Source organism: Plecotus auritus (genome assembly GCF_963455305.1).
Source record: "Plecotus auritus genome assembly, chromosome: 3".
In the NCBI taxonomy this organism is placed as follows: domain Eukaryota; kingdom Metazoa; phylum Chordata; class Mammalia; order Chiroptera; family Vespertilionidae; genus Plecotus; species Plecotus auritus.
This window is the reverse complement of record NC_137772.1, coordinates 205,540,449-205,562,310: the sequence shown is the minus strand read 5'-3', so window position 1 is coordinate 205,562,310 and position 21,862 is coordinate 205,540,449. Positions and strand designations below refer to the sequence as shown.

The following is a 21,862-nucleotide window of genomic DNA, read 5'->3' as shown; positions in this document are numbered from 1 at the left end:
CAATATTCAGTGTAGAGCACAGGGGCCCAAAGAGCCAGACCAGAGACATTCTGTGGACTGAGATTTAAGAAAGGAGAAGGAGACCCTGGTGGGTGCTGGTTCTGGCCCCTGGCCAGGCAGGGCCATTGTTTGCACCTCTGGCCTCAGAGGCCTTGGCTACCATCTTTGTTTCTTGCTTTCTGCACTCCATGAAAACTCAGGTTGGCTACATCAGAGTCCTGCACAGAGCCCATTAATTTGCCCATTTGGCCTCCTCATCCTTTCCCCTCCTTTGTACCTGCAAGGTCTCCCCCATCCTCAACTGTTCATAACATGACACAGCCTTGGGGTGGCTCCAGGTCAGTGCTCAGGGACCCTGATGGCATGGGTGTTATCTTGATTGAGAGGGGGAAGTTGGAAGAGATGTCCCAGAGAGCTGGGTGTGGGTATTGGAGGTGGTCCCTAGGCTGGGCAGAAGCAGTGAACTCCAGAGGGAAGAGCAGCCTGTGGAAGGGCAGGAAGGGGGGGGGGGAGGGGAGGACCAGGCCATAGCCAGGGGCAGCCCCCACCCTCATCTTTTCCTCAGCCACATCAGGACTGACCTCTTACTGACCTTGGTTATTTAAGCCTAAACCAGATAGGGTTCTTGCCTCTTAGGGGATAGCATTCAGGTTTGGAAAAGGGGTCTATGTGGACAGGCTTGTGCTCTTTCTTAGGATCCTAGGACTTGCAGTGGCCTCAAAGGGTCTCCAGGGTCAGCCTCCTGGCTGGGATGGCCTTCATGATTTAGGGTTGAGGGATTTCCTGCTTCTGCCTGAGCTCCCTGGGCATGTGGGCTGGGGGGAGAAGGGGTCAGCTAGGGAGGGGTATATGGCTAGATTTTGCTGCTCCTGCCTCCTCCCAGAACCTGGAGCCCGAGTCCTTGGGCAGCACGTGGTGCTCTGCTTCAGAGGACACACGCCTGCTCCTGTCCTCCTGCCCACTGTTGGCCAGTTTCTTCTGAGAAGAAGTGTCTGGATTGACCTAAAAGATCATTTGGTGTTCAGGCAAGAAAGTTGTTGGTAACCATATGGTGCTATCTCAGCTGTGTGCAGTGGAAGTGCGATTGGGGCCTGGCATAGGGCTGGCTTAGATGGGTACCAGCCCTTATCTCAGATGGAAATAAACATCTTGGATTCCTGATCATTTCCTGGGACCAAAGACTCTGGTAAAAAAAAAATAATAAAAAAAATAAAAAATCCAAGTCTGTCTCAGGACCTACCCTGTGTTCCTCTGGAAGGGCTGGGGTGAGACCCACCTTGGTACCCACCCATCCATCTATAGCTGTTGCCTCCTCCCCTGTCCTTTCCTTACTCACATGTTGGTGCCCCTGGTGACCATCTTTTCTATCAGAATGAATGGAGCCACCTGATTTGAAGGAGGGTAGGGGTCTTGTCAGAGTGAGTATGCAGATTGGGAAGTCCTGTGTGTGTGTGTGTGTGTGTGTGTGTGTGTGTGTGTGTGTGTCCAGTGGGGAATGGTATATCCAAGAAGGTGGCAGAGAGGGGAGGACAACTTGGTGGGTTTCTGGCTCCCACTGTGGTGAGAAGCGCCCCCTGCTGCCCATAGGGGGAAACAGCAGCAGAACTCTTAGTCTCAGTAAGTCCAGGCTCCCACCCTCTTGCAAAGGGCTCTGAAGCTGCTCAGTCCTCCTCTGGTTGCTTGTGTTCCTTTGCGGGTCTTCAGGCCTCTGGATCCTGGAGGGGTGGGATCGAGTGGAGGATGAGGATACTCATGTCTCAGGAGTTTTGGGGGATTGAGGCTGCTTTTATTTGGGCCTGCCAGTCACCATGGAGGCCTCCAAGCTTCTGGGTCAGGCCCTCTGTCAAGACTCCAGTGAGGGGCACTGAACTGACATAAAGAACACAGAGAACAGTCCTGTGGGGGAGAGGCTTGGATATGCACTGTGAACTCAGAGTGGCTGGGACACTGCGTTGACCTGGTGACATAGGTAATGGGTGAATACACATGGAGCATCATCCTTCAGCTTCTCTCTACCTTAGAAAGGGACAAGGTAGGGCCCAGCAGCCCTTGGAGCTTCTGCTGGGCAGCTTGTCTGAGAGGAGGCTCTCTCTCCTCCCCACTTGGCTGGGGTTATCTTCAGAGAGACTGGGCAAGGAATAAGCTTTCCAGTTCTCTGCTGAGTTCTTTTCCTGCTCTTTTCCAAATGCATTCCAGAGTGTGTGGTAGGGTCAGTGTTGCAAGCCTAGTTCTTCTTGGCCAGAGCCCCAGTGACTGTCCTGAATGTGTGTGGGGCATAGCCATTGCAGGGGGGCAGAAGTGTTCATCTAATGAGCACAAGCCAGGGACTTTCCAACAATTTCCCCTCCCCACCCCAGCCAAACTCTGTCCCACCCCACACTGAGTCCTCTTCTTTATGACTCTTGTCCTACAGTACTTTTATTCTGAAAGAACCAAGGCCACTGGAGGTAGGGAGGTGCTAGAGGTTAGAGCTGGCCATGAACCTGAATAGGCCCTATCCTCTGGGCTGTTTTCCAGGACAGTGATTCCAGAACCCTAAGAGAGGGGCCTTGGTGTTCTTAGTTCTCCCCCTTATCCTCTGTCCCCATTTTTGCTGGCCTTTAAGCAGAGAGTCTCTATAGCCAGGCCTATTGGTCTTTCTCTTACTGTTGCCTTCACACCTCCACAATCCTCATCTTTCTAGCCCTTGGCCTTGTATCTTCCATCTGTTTCCCTTTTCAGGCCTTCTTGCTGCCTATCTTTCTCAAAGTAGACATGGAGGCCAGGCCACTATTTAGAAGCTTTTCTACCTCCTCCCAGTACTGCACAAAGAGTCTTACCCAGTCACCTTCTTCTTCCCCAACATGTGTAGGATGAAAGTATATGATAGCCAGGATGTATTCAGATGTTGGAAAAACTAAACTCTGTTCAGTGCCTTGGGCCTGGTTCTGTTGAGCATATGAGGCTTTCTCCAAAATAAGGACAAGGACTTAGACAAAAAGACTCATAAAGTCTTGAACCCCAGTCACCGTTTTCCAAAAGGTCCTCCAGGATAGACTTTTCGCTAACCCTCAAATGCTCAACACTTAGTTCTTTCTTAGATAGAAAATAAAGAGAGTTGAGATCGGTTATTCTCTAGCTTCCTTTCCCCTTTGCCTGTTTCTTTCATCCAGGAGGCCAGACATTGAACTGGATATAAGGTCACTATTGGGCAGTGGAGTGTGAGAAAGAAAGGACTTTGGCCTTGGGGGCTGCAAGTTATAGATTAACATGGGGAGGGCTGAGGAGGGACTCAGATGACCTGGGACAATCTGGGCTTGAAGGTGCACAAACAAGAGGAGTCTGGGCCTTCGGCTCCTCTCTGGCTACTTGACCTTCCTGAAGACCTGCTTGCATACTGCATCCCTTGCAGTCAGTTCCTGGGAATAAAGAAGGAAAGTTGAGGAAAAAGAAAGTTCTTGCCAGCTGGAGTCCTTTCTCAAGGTCCTTGACCTCCATTTAATCCTCAGGATCCATCAACTAGAGCATTTGATGGATGAGGAATTGTAGCATTGTCCAGACCTTCAACTTTTCACCCCAGAGGAAGGAAGGTAGCTGGGTCAGGGAATGTGAAATGGTGAAGCCTCCATCTCTCCAGTTTTGATTTATGGACATTCATTTGACTTGTAGCCAGGGCCCTACCTTGACCACTCTATTTTTTCCTCCCTTGACTTTCCCCAGTGCTTTAAAAAAATTTTTTTATATGCTTTTGTTCCCCTTTCTTGGTTGCTTTCTTTGGAGAGGGGGCAGGAGGTAGAGTAGTAGAGTTATCTGATTTGGGCAAAGACATGAATCCTAGTTGGAGGCCCCTCTCCAGACATGCCCATTTGGGTTCCTTTTCCCAGACCTCACCCAGCTTACCAGGTACAATGTCTCTCCTTCCAGCCAGTGCCTCCAGCCTCGGTTAGGCACCTCCCCTTTCTGCACACAGACCAGCTGCTCCTCCTCCCAGGTTACTATGGTCTACAGGCAAGGCAGGAGTAAAGGAAGACTGAGCGGGCAGTACCACCCACTCTGGCTAGGCTGTCCCTTTTCACACCATAGCAGACACTGTCTTGTCCCAGCCCCTTCATTCTGAGTGAGAAGGCTGCTCTGATATAGGACCCCTGCCCCCCACTCCTAAAGGCCACTGAGGGGGGCCCACAGTTTGTCTACTGTACGTCAGAGCAGGAAGGGAGCAGGATAACCAGGGTGAAATTGGGGAGTGGGTGATGAAGAATAGAAACTTTGTCCTCTGGATACTTCTGGTCAAGCTGGAGGGGCCTTTGGGAAAGAAGAGATAGGTTGGGAGTCCCATCAGGGAATCTCTTTCCTCCTCTTTCTCAGTTTCAAGGACAGCTGAAGTGTCCCTGGGAATGAAGGATTAAGCTCTCAGAGTAAGAGCTGGGTGGGCCTGGGCATTCCAATCAATACTTATAAGATAGATCCTGCTAAACAGGGAGCTCAGAATCTTGATCAGATAGAGCAGTAAATAGATATCTATGATACCAGGCAAGATTGTTGAGGATGGGAGTGAGGAGCTGAATCTTCAAGGAAGTGAGGAGTTAATTAGATTGGAGCTAATAGGAAATTTCTAGCAAGGAAAGTAACAGCATAGAAGTAAGAAAGAGGGCAAACAGTTCTGAGGGGCTGAAATCTAGTGTGTATGTGGGAAGAACACTAGTGTGCTGTGTGAAACATACAACCTTACCTGGAGTGTAGTAGATTGTCATGGAAAGGGTTTAAGTAAGGGAGTGACATGATCACTTTTACAAGTTAGATCCTTGTGGCTACAGTACACAGATTGGTTTAAAGAAGGGTTAAGACTGAGGGCTAATTTCAGGTACCAGGTGAGAAATGAGGGCCTGAATTAGGATGGTGATAGTGAGAAAGGCTAGGGAGGAACAGATGAGAGCCATGTGAAACAGCAATGTTCAGTAGAAATATAATGGGAATGTAAGCCACATATATAATTGAAAGGTAGCTACATTAGAAAAATAAAAAGCAACAGGGAACTAGGATCTGTAAAGGAGATAAAAAAGAATATCTAAGAAGCAGAAAGAAATGCAGGGGAGTGAAGCTATAGAGGCTAAGGGGAAAAAGACTGGTGATGAATAGGGTCAAAGGCTAGAGGGCAAGCAAATATTTGCTCATTGGCCTGAGGGTGACCTGCTCTTTTGGTCCAGTGGACTGTGATAAGATCCTGGCAGGGAGAGAGTGGGAGTGGGAAGCACCAGAAGCCTGCTATCCTGGGGACTCCACAGCATGCTGTGGTGGTCATTTCCCCTGGCTCTGGCTGGGTGAGGTAATTTTGCTTTGCCCCAAATTGTTAAGAAGCACCTACTTGCTCATCCACACCGCCGCCCCCCACCCCCAAACCTGAGGAAAGGTACCTGGCATTTCCGTCCATCCACCATCCTTAGGTCCTCCTCAAACTCAACTCCCACCTCGAATTCTAGAACATAGTTGCGAAAGGTGCTGAGGGTCTTCACTGTCATGTGGTTGCCCTGATGGTCAATCTCCTTGTCTGGCTTGAGCAGCAGCGCTATCTTCCGCAGAGCCATGTTGATGTCTGTGGGGATTCTCTCTTAGCCAGCCAGCCAGCCAGGGTTCCCCCACCTGCAGCAGCCCCTTGGGGGCTGTGAGCTTTCTCTCAGCTGGGTCTGGACTATATTGATTTACTCCCTCCTAGAAATACTCCTGGCTAGAGGTGGATCCCAAGAGAGGTGCCAGCTCTTGAGCTTTTCCTCAGGGTCCAACCCCAGCATTCCCCCTTCTCAATGGGATGGAGAGGCAGGAAGGTAGAGGGAAAAGGGGAGTGAGAGGGGTCTGGGAGGGGTGAGGCAATTACTTAGGGCTTGCAGGTAGTCCTCCATGTTCTTCTGTGAGACAAAGCAGTAGTAGCCAGTGAGGTTGGGAGGCATTGTCCGGGCTGGCCAAGATGGAGGTCAAGATCTTAGGAGACTATAGGAGACAGGGTGAGGAGTGTTGTCTGGCAGGAGACTCCAGCCAGGCCTCCACACACAGAGACAGGCTTGTGTAAAGGTCTGTGCTTACCAGGGTTTTTATAGAGCTGGGGCTCTGTTGCAATAAGAGCTCCTACCAGACCCCTCCCTCCCCTAATGATGAGTTTGGGGTGGTGTTTGCTATGTGAAGGAGGGGCAGGGACTTGGCAAGGTTGTGCCGGACTTCGGCTTTTCCTGAGGAAGGAACCTGGAGCAGGATCTGGGGCTGTCAGTCATCCAAGACTTGAGCCTTTCCAAAGGCCAGTTTGGCTTCCAGCCCATTTGTGGGAGGCTTGGGAACCATTCCAGAGCCCTGGGGAGGTGATGTCCCCCTGGGAGGGAGCTGGTCTTGCTGTGTGGAGGGTGGGCTCTTCCAGGCTTACTCAGGGAGGAGTTCCAACAATAGTCTGAGATCCTGGGTCTGAGTTGGGGATCCTGAAAAGTATGAGGGGAGAAGGTGGGGAAAGAAGGAGGACAGCCAGCTGACCAAGAGCCGAAGTGAAGAAAATCCTATAGCGCTGGCCCCCACAACTCCTCTAGACAGCTCCGCTGAGCTGCATTCCAGACTCTGTCCCACAAGACCATTGGGAAGGAGTGGAGAAACTGCTCTTCCTAAGCACAGAGGGGGCTGTTGGCAGCCTGATGAGGTGTTGAGTTCAGAGTCCAGAGCGGAAGGTGAGGGAGGAGTTTGGTTGGCTTTTCTGGAGAATTTTACACTCTTTGGCTTGGGATCCAGGGGTTTCCTTCTCCCTGTGAAGTCATTGATGATACATACTAACCCCCCCCACCCCCCCCCAGTCCTCAGCCCTCAGACAGCCCAGGCTTACCAGTATTCCCATGGTGGAGGGAGGTGTGCCTAAATTATTTTGTGCCCCCCTCCTTCCCCCCAACCTGCCAACTTCTCTGGCTTCAGAATCAATGGGCTGATTTATTATGGTTTACGGTGGGGAATTCGGGGAGAGGAAGGCAGGGAGGGTAGGCAGTGGGGAAAATTACACCTGGTGGTGAACTGCTTCGACGTGTGTGTATGAGTTTGTGTGTGTGTGTGTGTTTGTGTGCACAAATATTTCACTTTTCCTTCAGTTCCAAAGCCCTTTCCACCGCCCTGCTGACCACCCAGTGTTTTCCTGAGAGACCTGGGGCTGGGAACTGAAATGCTAGGATCTTTCGGGTTCAGGCTGTGGGTTTTACTTCACGGTTCCCAGGAGGCACGCAGCAGGGACTTGCTGATGGAATGGACTGTGTAAAGAGGTTAATGCAGAGTTGGGGGGGGGGGGGGCGTGTGACGCGGTGCTGCTCCTTCTCGCCTCCCTCAGGTCTCCGTTGACGTCTTCGTTCCCCACCCCCGAGCTCTGAGCTTCTAGATTCTCCCAAGGTCCGTCTTATTTCCCACCCCCTCTACGGCTTTCCAGCTTCCTCTCCAGCCCCCGCAGTTCCCTTGCTCCCGCAAATTGCAATCCAGGGGGAAAAAGCCCGAAAGCATTCTCCCGCCCCAGCTCCCCGGTCCCATTGGTTCCCTCCCCCGCTGCAGCACCTGGCCCTCCCAGTCAACCGATTGGCCCATGGCCTCATCAATCTTCGTCTGGCTGTGCTTACGTCATTCTGCAGTAGAGGGGATGGGAATGAGAGAGAACGAAAGAGCGAGGAAGCCGGGCTGGAGAGCAAACGACAAGCCACTGCAAGTCCCCCACCTCAGCCACCCAGGTTGGGGTCTGCCCAGGTGTGCTCTATGGACTAGTGTGGGCGGCAGGCTCCTTCTGTCTCTGCCCTCCTGCCCTCTATCTTCCCTCCCCTCCTTGGAGGTCCCCTGCATCCCTCCCCCAGGAGCAATAAGTGGTCTTGAGGCTCCCAGGGGAGAGCAATCGCCTGGCCCTGCCCTGCTCTTTACCACACCATACCATGACCTTCCTGCTGCTGCCCCTCTTGCTGGCCTCCCTTCTTCCCTCCAGCTCCTGTAACAAAGGTGAGTGAGGTGGGGTGGGGGGGGGGGTGGGGGCACTAAAAGAGGGGTATCAGGCAGAACATTGTGAGGTAGAGGTGAGCAGGAGCCATGACAGGTGTCAGTTCTTCCCACCATTCCCCTTCCCATCAATTTTCTCAGACTTACCCCTTCTTTCCTTTGAAACACCGCCCCCCCCCCGCCACCCCACTCCCTCCATCACATCCTCCTGTCTGGTCTGTCTTTACCCATAGGCTTCTTTGGTCCCATTTGGTCCCTATTCCCATCCTGGGGTTTCTGTCTCACTCTCTCCCAATTTCTCCCTGTTGGAGATATTTCAGGTCTCAGAAGGACTTGTCCTGAGGGTTGTTATACATCTCTGGGTGGTTCTCCATTTTCAATGGGGTGTGCGTGCACTAAGGGTGTGTGGCAGATCCATTTGGTTCATCTCCATCCCATCCTGGGGAGAAACTGTTCCTTGCAGCTCAGCAATTCGGAGCACGTATGTTTTGGCGTGTTCCTCTGCATCTATACCCTTATGCCTGCATGCAGCTGGGTTGTGGGTTACCAGAGCTGCCCTCTCTGGCAGACAGCAGATAAATTCAGCTGGGTGAGGCCCACAGAGGGACCAAGAGGGAGGGAAGAAGGGAGGGAATGGAGGAAGAGGCCTCGGGTAGGTGGGGAAAGGCAGGAAAGGGCAGAAGTGGGTGTGTGGGGGAGCTAAATGAGTGCTGAGAGGGAAAGCTGAGAAGGAGAAGGGAGATGAGGCGTGGGAGGGGGATAAGAAGGGCTTGGAAAGGGTAAAAGTGGAGGCAAAAAAAAAGAGAGAGAGAAATGAAAGGGAAATCAGGAAGAACGGATGAGAGGAGTGGGAGGGGAAAGTCAAGGAAGGAAAAGACAGGGAGCCTAGGAGTGAGTGAAAGGAGATAGACACAAGGAGAGAGCTGGTGGCCAAGAGGAGAGGAGCAGGGTCAGGGGTGAGCTGTGAAGAGGGTGCCAGTGCTGACCTTGCTGCGTGCCTCCCCTCTATCCTCAATCTCTGACCTCAGTCTGGTTTTTTAGCCTCCTGCCACTTCCTGTGCTGCCTTCTGAGCACCGTCTTGTGGCTTTCTCCTCTGCCACTAGAAAAGGGGGTGGTGGTAGTCATCAGCAAGAAAGGGGCAGACTTTCAGATACAAGAAGGCTTTTTGGGGTAGGATTGGAGGAAAAAATGGATATCAGGATTTCTTGCTCACCATGACATTCTGGGGACGAGTTTCCTTTGGTGACACCCTTTTGGATGATGTCCTTCTCTGTCTATGTCCTGCTGATGGGCCATCATAAATGTGGTTGGGAGCTTGAGGGTTGGCATGATAGGATTAGATAGAGCAGGCAGTGGAGGTTGGGGTTGGGAGGTGATGTAGGAAGGGAAGGGAACATGCTGTGCTTTCCCCATAGTCTCTTACCAGGCTAGTGGGAAATTGGTCCTGGCAGGAAACACAATTGAGCTAAGTCTGGTAGGAGACAGGGAGATTTCGAGGCTGAGTGATTCCCACATCCATCCGGAATTGGCTGGTGGTTGAAGGGAAGTAGGATGGAGTAGGCAAGAATTTGGACTAAGTCATGAGGCTGCATAAAAAGTGGGGTTCAGGGAGTGTGGGGTTTGGTCACCTTGGTGGGGGAACATAGAAATACGTTGGTTACGAGTGTGTTCTCTTGGCTGTGGGGGTGAGAAGCAGGGAGGAGATTTGTCCTGTTTCTAGGCCAGCTTGATAATCCCTTAGGATGTTGGCTCTGCTGGGTCCAGTTATTTGGCATTGATTCCTCCGCTCTATCCCTGCCCTTCTCTGTCCCCCCTCCCTCTGTCCTATATATTTTCTCTTCTCTCTTTCCCCCTCTTCCCTCTACTCTGGGAGAATGGCCTTAGGTTGGGGCTTGGCTGGGAGAAGTGCAGAGTGAAGGGATCAGGATTGAATGGGGTAGTGATAGTGGTGATGGAGAGGATAAACCATCAGGATCTCAGGAAACTTCTAGATCTACTTTTTCTAATATCAACTCTGCCCTTAATCTATCCCTTCTCTTTCCCAGGGCCTTCTGATGGCCCACCACTGTTTACTGAATTCCCCAGTCTCCATTCTCCAGCACTTGAAATCCCTAAAGAAAATTCTCCACTATGTTTCCCAGAGAAGGTAGAAGACCCATCCCTCTCTTCAGGGCAGACTGTTGCCATGGAAACTTTCTATCCTGCCATAGGAGAAGGCTGTGACCTCCCTCAGACCTTCTGACTACTTTAATAGCTGATTTCTTGTCCTTATTTTTTCCACCTGCAGGTGTTTCTGCAGGGTGTGGAAAGGGTAGTGCAGTGGTTGGCAAACCGCGGCTCGTGAGCCACATGTGGCTCTTTGGCTCCTTGAGTGTGGCTCTTCCACAAAATACCATGGCCTGGGCGAGTCTATTTTGAAGAAGTGGCGTTAGAAGAAGTTTAAGTTTAAAAAATTTGGCTCTCAAAAGAAATGTCAATCATTGTACTGTTGATATTTGGCTCTGTTGACTAATGAGTTTGCCGACCACTGGGGTAGTGATACTGGAGAGTGAGTTTGTCCGAGTCAATGAGGGTTGTGTGTGGGAGTGGCGGGTGAGCTCACAGGTTCTTCCTCTCCTCTTCCTTGGGGGGGTCAGCCAACAAGCACAAGCCATGGATTGAGGCGGAATACCAGGGCATTGTCATGGAGAATGACAACACGGTCCTGCTGAACCCACCACTCTTCGCCTTGGACAAGGACGCCCCCCTGCGCTATGCAGGTAATTGGGATTGGTGGATTGCAAGGTGGGTAGGACAGAGAAAAGTGGTTGGGAGGGTAGAGGGCAGGGGAGGAGAGGGGAGGTCCTGGGAGGGAGAGCAATAAGGAAGTGGGAAAGAGGCCTTGGAAAGTGGAAGACGAAGTTGGCTCAAGGAGTAGAAAGGGCTACATTGAAGCTGGTGGTTGAGTAAAGGCAACCAGAGAGGACATGGGCAGGGTAGGGGTTAAATGCATCTGGCACCTCTGAGAGGTTGTTGATCAGGAAAGCTGGCGTGGAGCTGTATGCTTGATAATTATTGCTTTCAGGTGCACAAAAAGGACTGGGTTTGGGAGGAGAGGTGAAGTGGGAATCTGAGGCAGAGAGGCTGAGCCTGGAAGGAAATACTGGAGGTAGTGTAAGAGCCTCATCTTTCCCTACCCCCTTGGCCAGGTGAGATCTGTGGCTTCCGGCTTCATGGGTCTGGGGTGCCTTTTGAGGCTGTGATCCTGGACAAGGCAACAGGAGAAGGGCTGATTCGGGCCAAGGAGCCAGTGGACTGCGAGGCCCAGAAGGAGCACACTTTCACCATCCAGGCCTATGACTGTGGCGAGGGCCCTGATGGAGCCAACACCAAGAAGTCCCACAAGTGAGGAAGCCCTTGTCCCATGCCCTCTGCTGCAGGGTCTCCTCCCTCCTTTCAAGCCCCTCACCATCCTCCATCTGTGCAGTCATTGAATATTATCTGCCATTTCCCTTTCTGTTTATAGGGTTTAGGGACAAGAGACAGAATTATATAGTAGAACTTAGTGGGATCTAATCCTGGCTCTGCCTCTTATGGCCTTGGGCAACTTAGCCTTTCTGGATCTGCTTTCCTTATCTGTAAAATAGAAATAATGATGCCACCTACTTCTTTAGGTTGCTGTGAAGATGAAAGGAGATGTTTTGTATAAAAAGCAGGCACCACAGTGCCTGACATGGTAATGGGCTCAGTAATGGGAGTTATGATGACCAGGAGAGCAAGGAGGAAGGGAAGGAGCACACTCAGCACTGTAGATTCCTTCCTACTGTTCCGCCGGTCTATCTGCAGTGTGACCACACTCACTCCATTATAACACACATAGCACTCTGCGTGAGGGTGGGCAGGAGCTGGCTACAGCATGAAAGAGGCTGGGACCTGGGATTCCTTTGTTCCAAGCTAACTTCTCATGTGAGACTGGGTGAAAATTGGCAGTCAGGATTCCTGAGTTCCTGGAGATAAACGGCTCTTGTGACTCAGTTTCCCATTTGGAGACAGGAACTTTGCCTCTTGGGTCCTGGGTGCCTGGATCTTGGCTAGGGGCAGGCCTCAGCACAAAGGGTTAGCCTGAGCTTTGCTTGCCCTGTGGGGACCTGAGCAGGGGGTGGGCGCAGCTGACATGCATATTGTACACTTGTTCACAAAAGGCAATACTCACCTTCCGGGTACTGCTCATGTCAGATGACATGGCTTTTGTACAAATGCCACTTCCTTTCCCATGGTTGGTTTTTAACTTGGCTTTTACCCTGTATCTTCCTTGATTATCTCATTGGATCCAATTGTTGTGAAGGAATGACCTGCTGGGCACAAAATCCTGTTACCCCTCATCTGGGAAGCCCCAACCCTTTTTGTACAGAAGCCATCAAAATCGGTGTGGGTGTCACCTGGGGTGGTTCTTATCCCTCACAGAGGATATCCTTTCCTTAGCATGGTTCCCTTGAGGGCCCTCTCCCTCGAGGCGCCTGACTGCCCCAAGCTAAGGGACAGACTGCCTCCCTCCTGCTCTGATTCCCTGTCTGGATTTCTGCTTGTGCCTCTCTTGAGTCTCCAGTATGAGGATGGCTGACTCGTTCTCTCCCCTCCTCCCGCTCTGGCACATGCAGGGCGACCGTTCATGTGCGTGTCAATGATGTGAATGAGTTTGCCCCCGTGTTTGTGGAGCGGCTGTACCGAGCTGCAGTGACTGAGGGGAAGCTGTATGACCGAATCCTGCGGGTGGAAGCCATTGATGGTGACTGCTCCCCCCAGTACAGCCAGATCTGCTACTACGAGATCCTCACACCCAACACCCCCTTCCTCATTGACAATGATGGTGAGTCCAGCCCCTGCCCACCTTGTGCACCCATATCCCTCCGGACACCCCAGGGCTGAGCTGTCCACTTCTCTGTCCTCCACACCCTCCTTTCCAGATGTGGAGCCCTTTTCCCCCAGATACCTTCTTTTTAGCTGCCTGCTGCTTAGGTAGCTCCTGAGCCCCCCGCCCCCTTTGTCTCCCCAGGTTTTCTTTAGTGCTTCTGACCATCTCAATCCTCCCCCATCCCCACCCCAGGGAACATCGAGAACACAGAGAAGCTGCAGTACAGCGGTGAGAAGCTCTACAAGTTTACGGTGACAGCTTATGACTGTGGGAAGAAGCGGGCGGCAGATGATGCCCAGGTGGAGATCCAGGTGAAGCCCACCTGTAAACCCAGCTGGCAAGGTGAGGAGCTGCTCTGTGACTCATCTTGTGAATCATTTTTCACCTTCACCTCACGTTTTGTCGCTTCTGACAGTCATGGGAGCTAGGCTAGGAGTCAGGGGAGGGAGATTTAGATTCAGGCTTGTAACTGTCTACCCTGGACAGCCATTTTGGTAGGAGGCTGAGACTGTCAGTGGAATGGCAAGAGCAGAATGGATAGATAGGAGGGGCTGCCTTCCTCTTCTGTCTCTCACTGCCCTCTCCCTCTCACCCATGCAGGCTGGAACAAAAGGATTGAATATGCACCAGGTGCCGGGAGCTTGGCTTTGTTCCCTGGTATCCGCCTGGAGACCTGTGATGAACCTCTCTGGAATATTCAGGCCACCATAGAGCTGCAGACCAGCCATGTGGCCAAAGGCTGTGACCGAGACAACTACTCCGAGCGGGCATTGCGGAAACTCTGTGGTGGGTGTGCACCCCCAATCCCTAGTCCTGCCCCTCCCCACCCAGCCTTTACATGACCCTCCTCTACCTCTTTCGTAAGAATCTGCACTGTATCTTCTTTTGTCCATCCACAGGTGTATATATTCACAGGGGTTGTGGCATGTAGTTAGCTCTTGTGATCCAAAGATCAAATAAATATGTTATTGGCAAAGATGCATAATTGTAGCACAAAATGATCACCAGATACATTGTGGAAAAATGATAGGGAGAGATGAAGAGTTAGAGAATGAGTTAATTGGAGAGGTATTCCTAAAGGAGAGGTCCATCCTCTCTTGTCTTTGAAAGGCCAGAAGAGGTGGTGAGATGAACTGTGGGAGATTTTTTTCTCAGTAGTCACTCTTTCCCTGCCTGCTCCCCAGTTCCAAACCTGCTGCTGCTCAGCTCTGACATGTGTGCCTTCTGGGGCTCCTGCAGGTGCTGCCACTGGGGAGGTGGATCTGTTGCCCATGCCTGGCCCCAATGCCAACTGGACGGCAGGACTCTCGGTGCACTACAGCCAGGACAGCAGTCTTATCTACTGGTTCAACGGCACCCAAGCTGTGCAGGTGCCCCTGGGTGGCACAGCTGGGCTGGGCTCGGGGCCCCAGGACAGCCTCAGTGACCACTTTACCCTGTCCTTCTGGATGAAGCACGGTGTAACCCCCAATAAGGGCAAGAAGGAAGAGGAAACCATCGTGTGTAACACTGTCCAGAATGGTGAGCCTTGCTCAGGGCACTGGTCGGAGAGTGGGGACACTGGCTTCTTGTCTGGCCTCCATCACTGTCCAGTCTGTGACTGTGAACGGGTCACTTCCTCTTGCTGCACCTGTAAGATGGCAGTGCTGGGTTTGATACTTCCTGAAATTCTTTGATTGGCTCCCAACATGAGAAGTTGAGATCCTACTGCTCTCAGTGCAGTGGGACTGCTCACTGCCATTCTCACTTGCGGGTGCCCAGTCCTTCTGCATCCCACTGTAGACGGCCCCCTGAATCTGCTCCCATTAAAACCCTTCCACTACGGTGGAAAGGCCTGGGTGGTGGTGTGCCCCATTCTTTCTCCTCCATCTCTACCCATTTTCCTCTTATAAGGGCTAGTTGGCTCCATCACTAAGTATGCCTCCTCCCTCAACTGTGTGACACATCCTTCTGGGGGTCGGGTGGCAGGGGGCTCAGCTTCATATGCTCTTTCATTTCTGCCACTTCTCTGAGGTCATATATTGTGACTTGAAGAGGATTGTCACCAGTGATGTTTGTATTAACCAAAGGACCAATAATGATCTGGGTGGGAGCAGGCTGGCTGGTGTCCCGCCTCAGCCAATCAGAGTGCCCAAGAAGCTTTAGTTATCACCTGAACTGGACATAGGTGTGTGTGTGTGTGTGTGTGTGTGTGTGTGTGTGTGTGTGCGCGCGCGCGCGCGCACGCGTGTGTTGGGGGGAGAAGACTAGTGAATGCAGGAGTGAGAGAGTGCACGAGAGGGCAGAGACCCGGTTTCCTCTCCCTTCTGGTGCTTTGAACCTGTTCTTGCCCCAGGCCCTGTGTTTGACCCCCATCCCCATCCTCTGTCCTCAGAGGATGGCTTCTCTCACTACTCACTGACGGTCCATGGCTGCAGGATTTCCTTCCTCTACTGGCCTCTTCTGGAGAGTGCTCGCCCAGTCAAGTTCCTCTGGAAGCTGGAGCAGGTGAGGCCAGTGCCAGAAAGATGGGTGCATGTAACTTGCTTTCAGGGGAGGAGGGACCTAGGGCAGCGTTTTGAGTTTTTTTGGGTTGCCCCATGCCCCCTCTTTCATTCTCCACTTTCTGTTACTCACCATTATACCCCTAGGTTCTCTTGTTTTCTATTTCCAAGGCTTGTCTCCTGCAGAAAGCACTCCTGGATTAAAAGGAAATAGGAAACAAATGACTACTAACATCAAACCCAACCAACCATTTCCTCCCCCCCTCTTGTTTTATTTAATCTCTTTCTGATCTAGAACCTTAACAGTACATGTCTCTGACTCTCAAGCAGTTAGCATGTTGTAATTGAGAAAATAAGTAATCCTGAGGTATACAGATTGGGTTTGAGTCCTGCCAGGGGAGCTTACTAGCTCTGAAAACTTGGTTAATATGTCTAAACTTCAGTTTATTTACCTATTAAATGGGGATAATAAGAATTCTATATTCAGGGTTGTTGTAGGATTAAATGACATGATAGACCTTTATTATACTGTTATCCCCGCTTAACGACAGAATATGTTCTAAGAAATGCATTGTTAGGCAATTTTGTTGTTGTGTGAACCTCATAGAGTGCACTTACAGAGCCTATTACACATCTAGGCCATATGGGATAGCCTCTTGCTCCTAGGCTACAAGCCTATACAGCATGTTACTGTGTAAAACCACACGAGGTTAAATCAAGCACAAGAGAAAATGATACAATCAAGACCCCTGGTAAACATGAGAAACTGAGGCTGCTGCTGGCATAACAGTTCATACTTTTTTTTTTTTTTATTTTTTTTTTTTTTTTAAATTTTTTTTAATATATTTTATTGACATTTTACAGAGAGGAAGGGAGAGGGATAGAGAGCTAGAAACATCGATGAGAGAGAAACATCGATCAGCTGCCTCCTGCACACCTCCTACTGGGGATGTGCCCGCAACAAAGGTACATGCCCTTGACCGGAATCGAACCCGGGACCCTTCAGTCCGCAGGCCGACGCTCTATCCACTGAGCCAAACCGGTTTCGGCTTTTTTTTTTTTTTAAAATATATTTTTATTGATTTTTTACAGAGAGGAAGAGAGAGGGATAGAGAGAGAGTTAGAAACATCGATGAGAGAGAGACATCGATCAGCTGCCTCTTGCACACCCCCTACTGGGGATGTGCCCGCAACCCAGGTACATGCCCTTGACCGGAATCGAACCTGGGACCCTTCAGTCCGCAGGCCGACGCTCTATCCACTGAGCCAAACCGGTTAGGGCCAGTTCATACTTTTTTACAGCAAAATTTTTTTATGAGTAGAAAGACTACACTCTGAAATAATGATAAAAAGTATAGTATAGTAAGCACATAAATGAGTAATATAGTTGTTTATTATCATTATGAAGTATATGTATTGTACATGATTATATGAGATATTCTACATATAACTGGCAGCACGGTAGGCTTGTTTACACCAGCATCACCACAAACAAGTGAGTATATGCTGCACTTTGATGTTATGACAGCTACGATGTCACTAGGTGACAGGAATTTTTTAGCTCCATTATAATCCTATGGGACCACCATTGTATATATGGTAGATTGTTGACCGAAATGTCATTATTCCACACATGACCGTAGACTGGAAAGGACTCTATACATGTTATTTCTTATTGTTATTATCCGTGATTATGAAGGATAAGTAAAAATGGACCAAAATCCCCTAAAACAAAACAGTAAAATCCTCCCTGGAGCCAACAGTTGCATTCTCCAAGCTAACCACAAGGACTAGTGGGGACTAATGGGTTTCCATCTCCTATTTTTCTTGCAAGTCCTGGTGGAGTGGCTGCTTAAGCAAATGGCTGAAAAAAGGCAGGAAGTGGAAGAGAGAGAATGGGAAATGAAGGGCCTAGAAAATCCACAAACTGGATAGTTGAGGGCTGTTTACAAAAGCTTCTGCTTTTTGTGGTACTTTTTAAAAAGAGATAGTCTGCCATTTGCTACTTCTTGATCTTCTGCCATGTTGCTAATATTGGTAACATTACTCCTATTTTTCTTTTACTTTTATTTATTCAACAAATACTTATTAAATATCAATTAAGTCCTTGAAAATCTGCTAGATTCTGGGGATACAACGGAGTATGAGATGGAACAAAATCTTTGCCTTCATTAAGGCTACATTTTAGTTGGAAATACATTTTTAGAAAGTAAGCAGACATATAAAATTGATAAATTGTGATAAATGCTCCGAAAGAGTAAGGTACGGAAGTAGGGAAGAGGGGAATGCAAAGATTGGGGAACTTACCTTACATTGGGTTTTCAGGGAAGGTGACTGAGGAGAGATGTAAGCTTAGTCCTGTAGGAAGGGAAATAGCTGGTAGAGAAGAAACAGCTGTAAAAGCCCTGAAGTAGAAAGAGTTCAGCATGTTCCAAGCATAAATTATTTTGGAAAAATTAATTCATAAAATAGCATGTTACTCCTCTTAGAAATGTTTATAGTTTTAAAGATTTACCTGAAGAGTGGAATTTTAGGTATTAGGTTGGTTACCTGATAGATTTTGCACAAGGATCTTATTCCTTGAGCTGGTTAGCCAATAATTCCCTAGAAAGTCCCGATGATAGAACTGGGAATACTAGGGACTCTCCCTTGATTCTCAGCAGAAGGGGCAGTGCCTTGTGTTAGTTCCCTGAAGATGAAGTCACTGAGGGGTTCTTGCCCCTACCCTACTCCCCCAGGTCTGCGATGACGAGTGGCACCACTATGCTTTGAACCTTGAGTTCCCCACAGTCACACTCTATGCTGATGGCATCTCCTTTGACCCTGCTCTCATCCATGACAATGGTCTCATCCACCCACCCCGAAAGGAACCTGCTCTCATGATTGGGGCCTGCTGGACTGGTAAGTCCCTGAGTTGCTCCGTGAAGACACTGAAGGTTGGAGCCTCTAGTGGCTTAGGATTGGTGAAGGAGCAAGGACAGCCTGACTTCATGCAGTTGGGCAGGGTGACTCAAAAAGATCTCCAGTGGACACCACATATCTCCTACCTACTCAACTGGTCACCACCTCTCCTATATCTCCTACCTACTCAACTGGTCACCACCTCTGACTTGGAAAAATTTCCTTCTAAGGCATCATGGGAATCTTTCTGTTACTTCAGCCAGTTTCCACTCTGTCCCATCACAGCGATTATGATGTCCACAGCCCTTTACCCTGTTGGAGGGCAGTAACCCTTCAGAGAGTCATCAATCTTCCAACTTTAAGTTCTTTCTTTCACTTATTTTTTTCCTTCTGGGAGAGTGTGTGTGTCGGTCTGTCTTACCAGAATCCTTGTTTCCTCAGCAACATATTTGGGGGTTTGTCTATACTAGAGGCCTGAGGGATTAAGACATGACAAAAAAAGGGCCCTGGGTGGGTAGCTCAGTTGGTTGTCCCAATACACCAAGGTTGCAGGTTTGATCCCCGGTAGCACATCCAAGAAACAACCAATAAAAGGCTAACATGCAAATTGATCGAACAGTGGAACGATGGACTGATGGGTTGCTATGTTGCTCACTGACCACCAGAGAGCAGACGCTCAATGCAGGAGCTGCTCCCTGGTGGTCAGTGTGCTCCCACAGGGGGAGTGCTGCTCAGCCAGAAGCCGGGTTCATGGCTGGTGAGTGCAGCGGCGGTGGGAGGAGCCTCTCCCGCCTCTGCAGCAGCGCTAAGGATGTCTGACTGACGGCTTAGGCCCACTCCCCATGGAGAAAGGGCCTAAGCCGTCAGTCAGACATCCCCCGAGGAATCCTGGACTGCAAGAGGACACAGGCCAGGCTGAGGGACCCCTCCCCCCAGTGCATGATTTTTATGCACCGGGCCTCTAGTGAATACATAAATAAGTGGAACAACAAATCGCTCTCTCCCTGCCTCTCTCTCTCTCTCAAATCAATAAATAAAGAGGTTGCAAATCCTACAAGGGCAGGCCAGAGCAGGGAAGAAAGACCTCTTCTTCCTCTCTGTCAATCTGTCTTTACAACTTTGAGCTCACTGCCACTTTTTTTCCTCCTCCAGAGGAGAAGAACAAGGAGAAAGAAAAAGGTGGAGACAACAGTACGGATGCCACACAAGGTACTCTGTGTGTAAGAACTGGAGACCGACCAGAGAGTTCTCACCTTAAGTTTCTGTTCTGCACTCCCTTTTCCACACCAAATCCTGTTCAGCCTTGTTAGTTACTGCTTCCCATGCCACCAGGGGGCAGAGTCTCTGAGAACTACAGCAAGGTAGGGTTTCCTAGGTGAGTGGCCAGATGGAGTTTGGCTGGATTCTGGGTGTCCTATCCTGCCTACAGAATGAAGTGAAGGGTTTCTCTCGCTGAAACGCAGGAGGCGGGAGTCAGTCACACAGGAGGATCTGGGCATCTGTGAAGCTCACACATATTCACCCTGGTCTCCTTGCATGCTTCTGAAGATGCCCTCTCTTGCAGTCTCCTCCTTTTCCTCATTGTGTCTCCTCTTTCCTCCCTAGGTCTTGCTTTTCTTCTTCCCCTTTTCCCTGTCCTGGAAGCTTTTCTCATTCCTGTTGCTTCTATTTTTCACCTTTTTCTCCCCTTGTTTTATTCTGTACGAAAGGCCCGACGCACGAAATTCATACAAGGAGCTCAGCCCTCGCAGCTGCAGCGGCTTGTCTCGGCCCTCGCAGCCCCGGCTTCGTCTGGTCTAATTAGCATATTACGCTTTTATTATTATAGATTCTCTGTCTGCCTTCTCCAGTCTCCCACTTAGCCTCATTTCTCTCTCATCTCTCTTCTTTCCTTCTTTTGGTTTCCACCTTTCTCCTTTGTATTTTCTTTCTCAAGCCTTCTGCCCTTTCTTTCTTTTCCTTTTCTCTTAGTCCCTTTCCTTATTCTATTCCTCCTTTCTTCTCACCTCCCGTCTGCCCCTGTGTTCCTGCCCTAGGAGACCCCTTGCTGATCCACCACTACTTTCATGGCTACCTGGCTGGTTTCAGCGTGCGCTCAGGCCGCCTGGAGAGCCGCGAGGTCATCGAGTGCCTCTATGCATGTCGGGAGGGGCTGGACTATAGGGATTTCGAGAGCCTGGGCAAAGGCATGAAGGTATATCCCCTTCCTCCAGCCCTCTCCTTCCAGACATGCCCCCTGACCCCCAACCTTGTCCCACCTCTCTACCTCGGCTCCCTTCCTCTCTTGCCTCCTGGGCCTGCTCTCAGCTGTGTCTGTGTCTGGGACCCAGGTCCACGTGAACCCCTCGCAGTCCCTGCTCACCCTGGAGGGGGATGATGTGGAGACCTTCAACCATGCCCTGCAGCATGTGGCTTACATGAACACTCTGCGCTTTGCCACGCCTGGCGTCAGGCCCCTGCGCCTCACCACTGCCGTCAAGTGAGTGTGGGGTGGGGTGGGCAAATCACAGAGTAGGGACAGACTGTCAGAACCCTTTGGCTGTCAGGGTAACTCAGATAATGGATGGGGAGAGGACACTTGACCTGCTCGGATGACATAGCCTGGACTAGACTGATTTCCCAGCAACTGATGCATTATTCTTTCCACTGAGCCACACTTCCAGGACTTGGGGGTTTTAAACTTCTTGGTGCCTCTCTGCTGATATGTAAAGTGGGATAGGGAAGGAACTGGATTGGGAGCCGGGAGAGCTGATATTAATTCTGACTCAATACTCATTGCCTTGAAGATATCAGGCAAATAGCTCTAGTTGCTTCACCTATTTTAACCTTGATTCATCAAGCTCTTGCAAGGTCAAATTGGATGATCTAAGTCTCAATCTGGCCTGCTGCCTGTATTTGTAAATAAAGTTTTATTAGAACACAGCCATGTCCGTCCATTTGCATATTGTTTATGGCTGCTTTTCCACTGTGATGGCAGGGCTGAGTAGTTGGGACAAAGACTGTATGGCCAAAAAGCTGAAAATATTTACTGTCTGGCCCTTCACAGAAAAAGTTTGCTGACCTTTGCATTTTAAGTGAATTATTTTGAAATTGTTAATTAAAAGAAAAATTATACATTACTTCAAGGTTTAAGTATATTGGTGTTTAAAAATACAGATTAATTGAGAGGTAATGAAAGCATAATAGTTATGGACACAGATATTACTAGCTTTTCCACATCGAACAAATGCTATAAAGGAAGGATAACAATAGAATGTAACTCATGGAATTGTTATAACTAAATGATATAATCCAGATCAAACACCTGGCAGAGTGCCTACTCTGCAAATGTTGGCTCTTATTATAAGGGCATTTTCACCCCTTATTGTGTTTATGGGGCAGTTTTTAGGAGAGACTGCCATCTAGTGGGTGGATTACACAATGTAGGAGACAGGATTCTTGTGTAAGCATTCTCTTCTTTACTCTGCCTCATTTTCTCCATAAGCTGTATGAAGATTAATACCGCTGACTTGTCCCTATCTTGAGGGGAGTGGGTTTAGAGATGAGAGAACTCTGAGCCCTAGGCAGTGACTGGGTGTAATGATCAGGCCTCACAATTAGAGCAGTGGAAGGCAGGGGCAGGGG

General features: G+C 49.8%; 2 protein-coding genes across 2 annotated transcripts in view; one reads left to right on the top strand and one right to left on the bottom strand.

The window, feature by feature from the left end:
* Positions 1-1,768: 1,768 nt before the first annotated feature.
* Positions 1,769-6,038, bottom strand: RBP5 (retinol binding protein 5). The gene is made up of 4 exons (XM_080661160.1): positions 5,849-6,038; positions 5,391-5,569; positions 3,880-3,981; positions 1,769-3,398 (listed from the first exon to the last, which is right to left on the bottom strand). The coding sequence occupies exons 1-4, from the start codon at positions 5,919-5,921 to the stop codon at positions 3,345-3,347; spliced, it is 408 nt and encodes a 135-aa protein (XP_080517286.1). The 5' UTR covers positions 5,922-6,038; the 3' UTR covers positions 1,769-3,344.
* Positions 6,039-7,596: 1,558 nt separating this feature from the next.
* Positions 7,597-21,862, top strand: part of CLSTN3 (calsyntenin 3) — a 28,772-nt gene continuing 14,506 nt past the window's right edge. The window contains exons 1-12 of the mRNA XM_080658605.1: positions 7,597-7,965; positions 10,600-10,722; positions 11,152-11,347; positions 12,601-12,809; positions 13,047-13,196; positions 13,455-13,640; positions 14,094-14,375; positions 15,229-15,341; positions 18,076-18,238; positions 19,391-19,447; positions 20,275-20,432; positions 20,569-20,717. Coding sequence (XP_080514731.1) covers positions 7,902-7,965; positions 10,600-10,722; positions 11,152-11,347; positions 12,601-12,809; positions 13,047-13,196; positions 13,455-13,640; positions 14,094-14,375; positions 15,229-15,341; positions 18,076-18,238; positions 19,391-19,447; positions 20,275-20,432; positions 20,569-20,717 — 1,850 coding nt within the window. The 5' untranslated portion in view covers positions 7,597-7,901. The remainder of the gene's footprint in view (positions 7,966-10,599; positions 10,723-11,151; positions 11,348-12,600; positions 12,810-13,046; positions 13,197-13,454; positions 13,641-14,093; positions 14,376-15,228; positions 15,342-18,075; positions 18,239-19,390; positions 19,448-20,274; positions 20,433-20,568; positions 20,718-21,862) is intronic.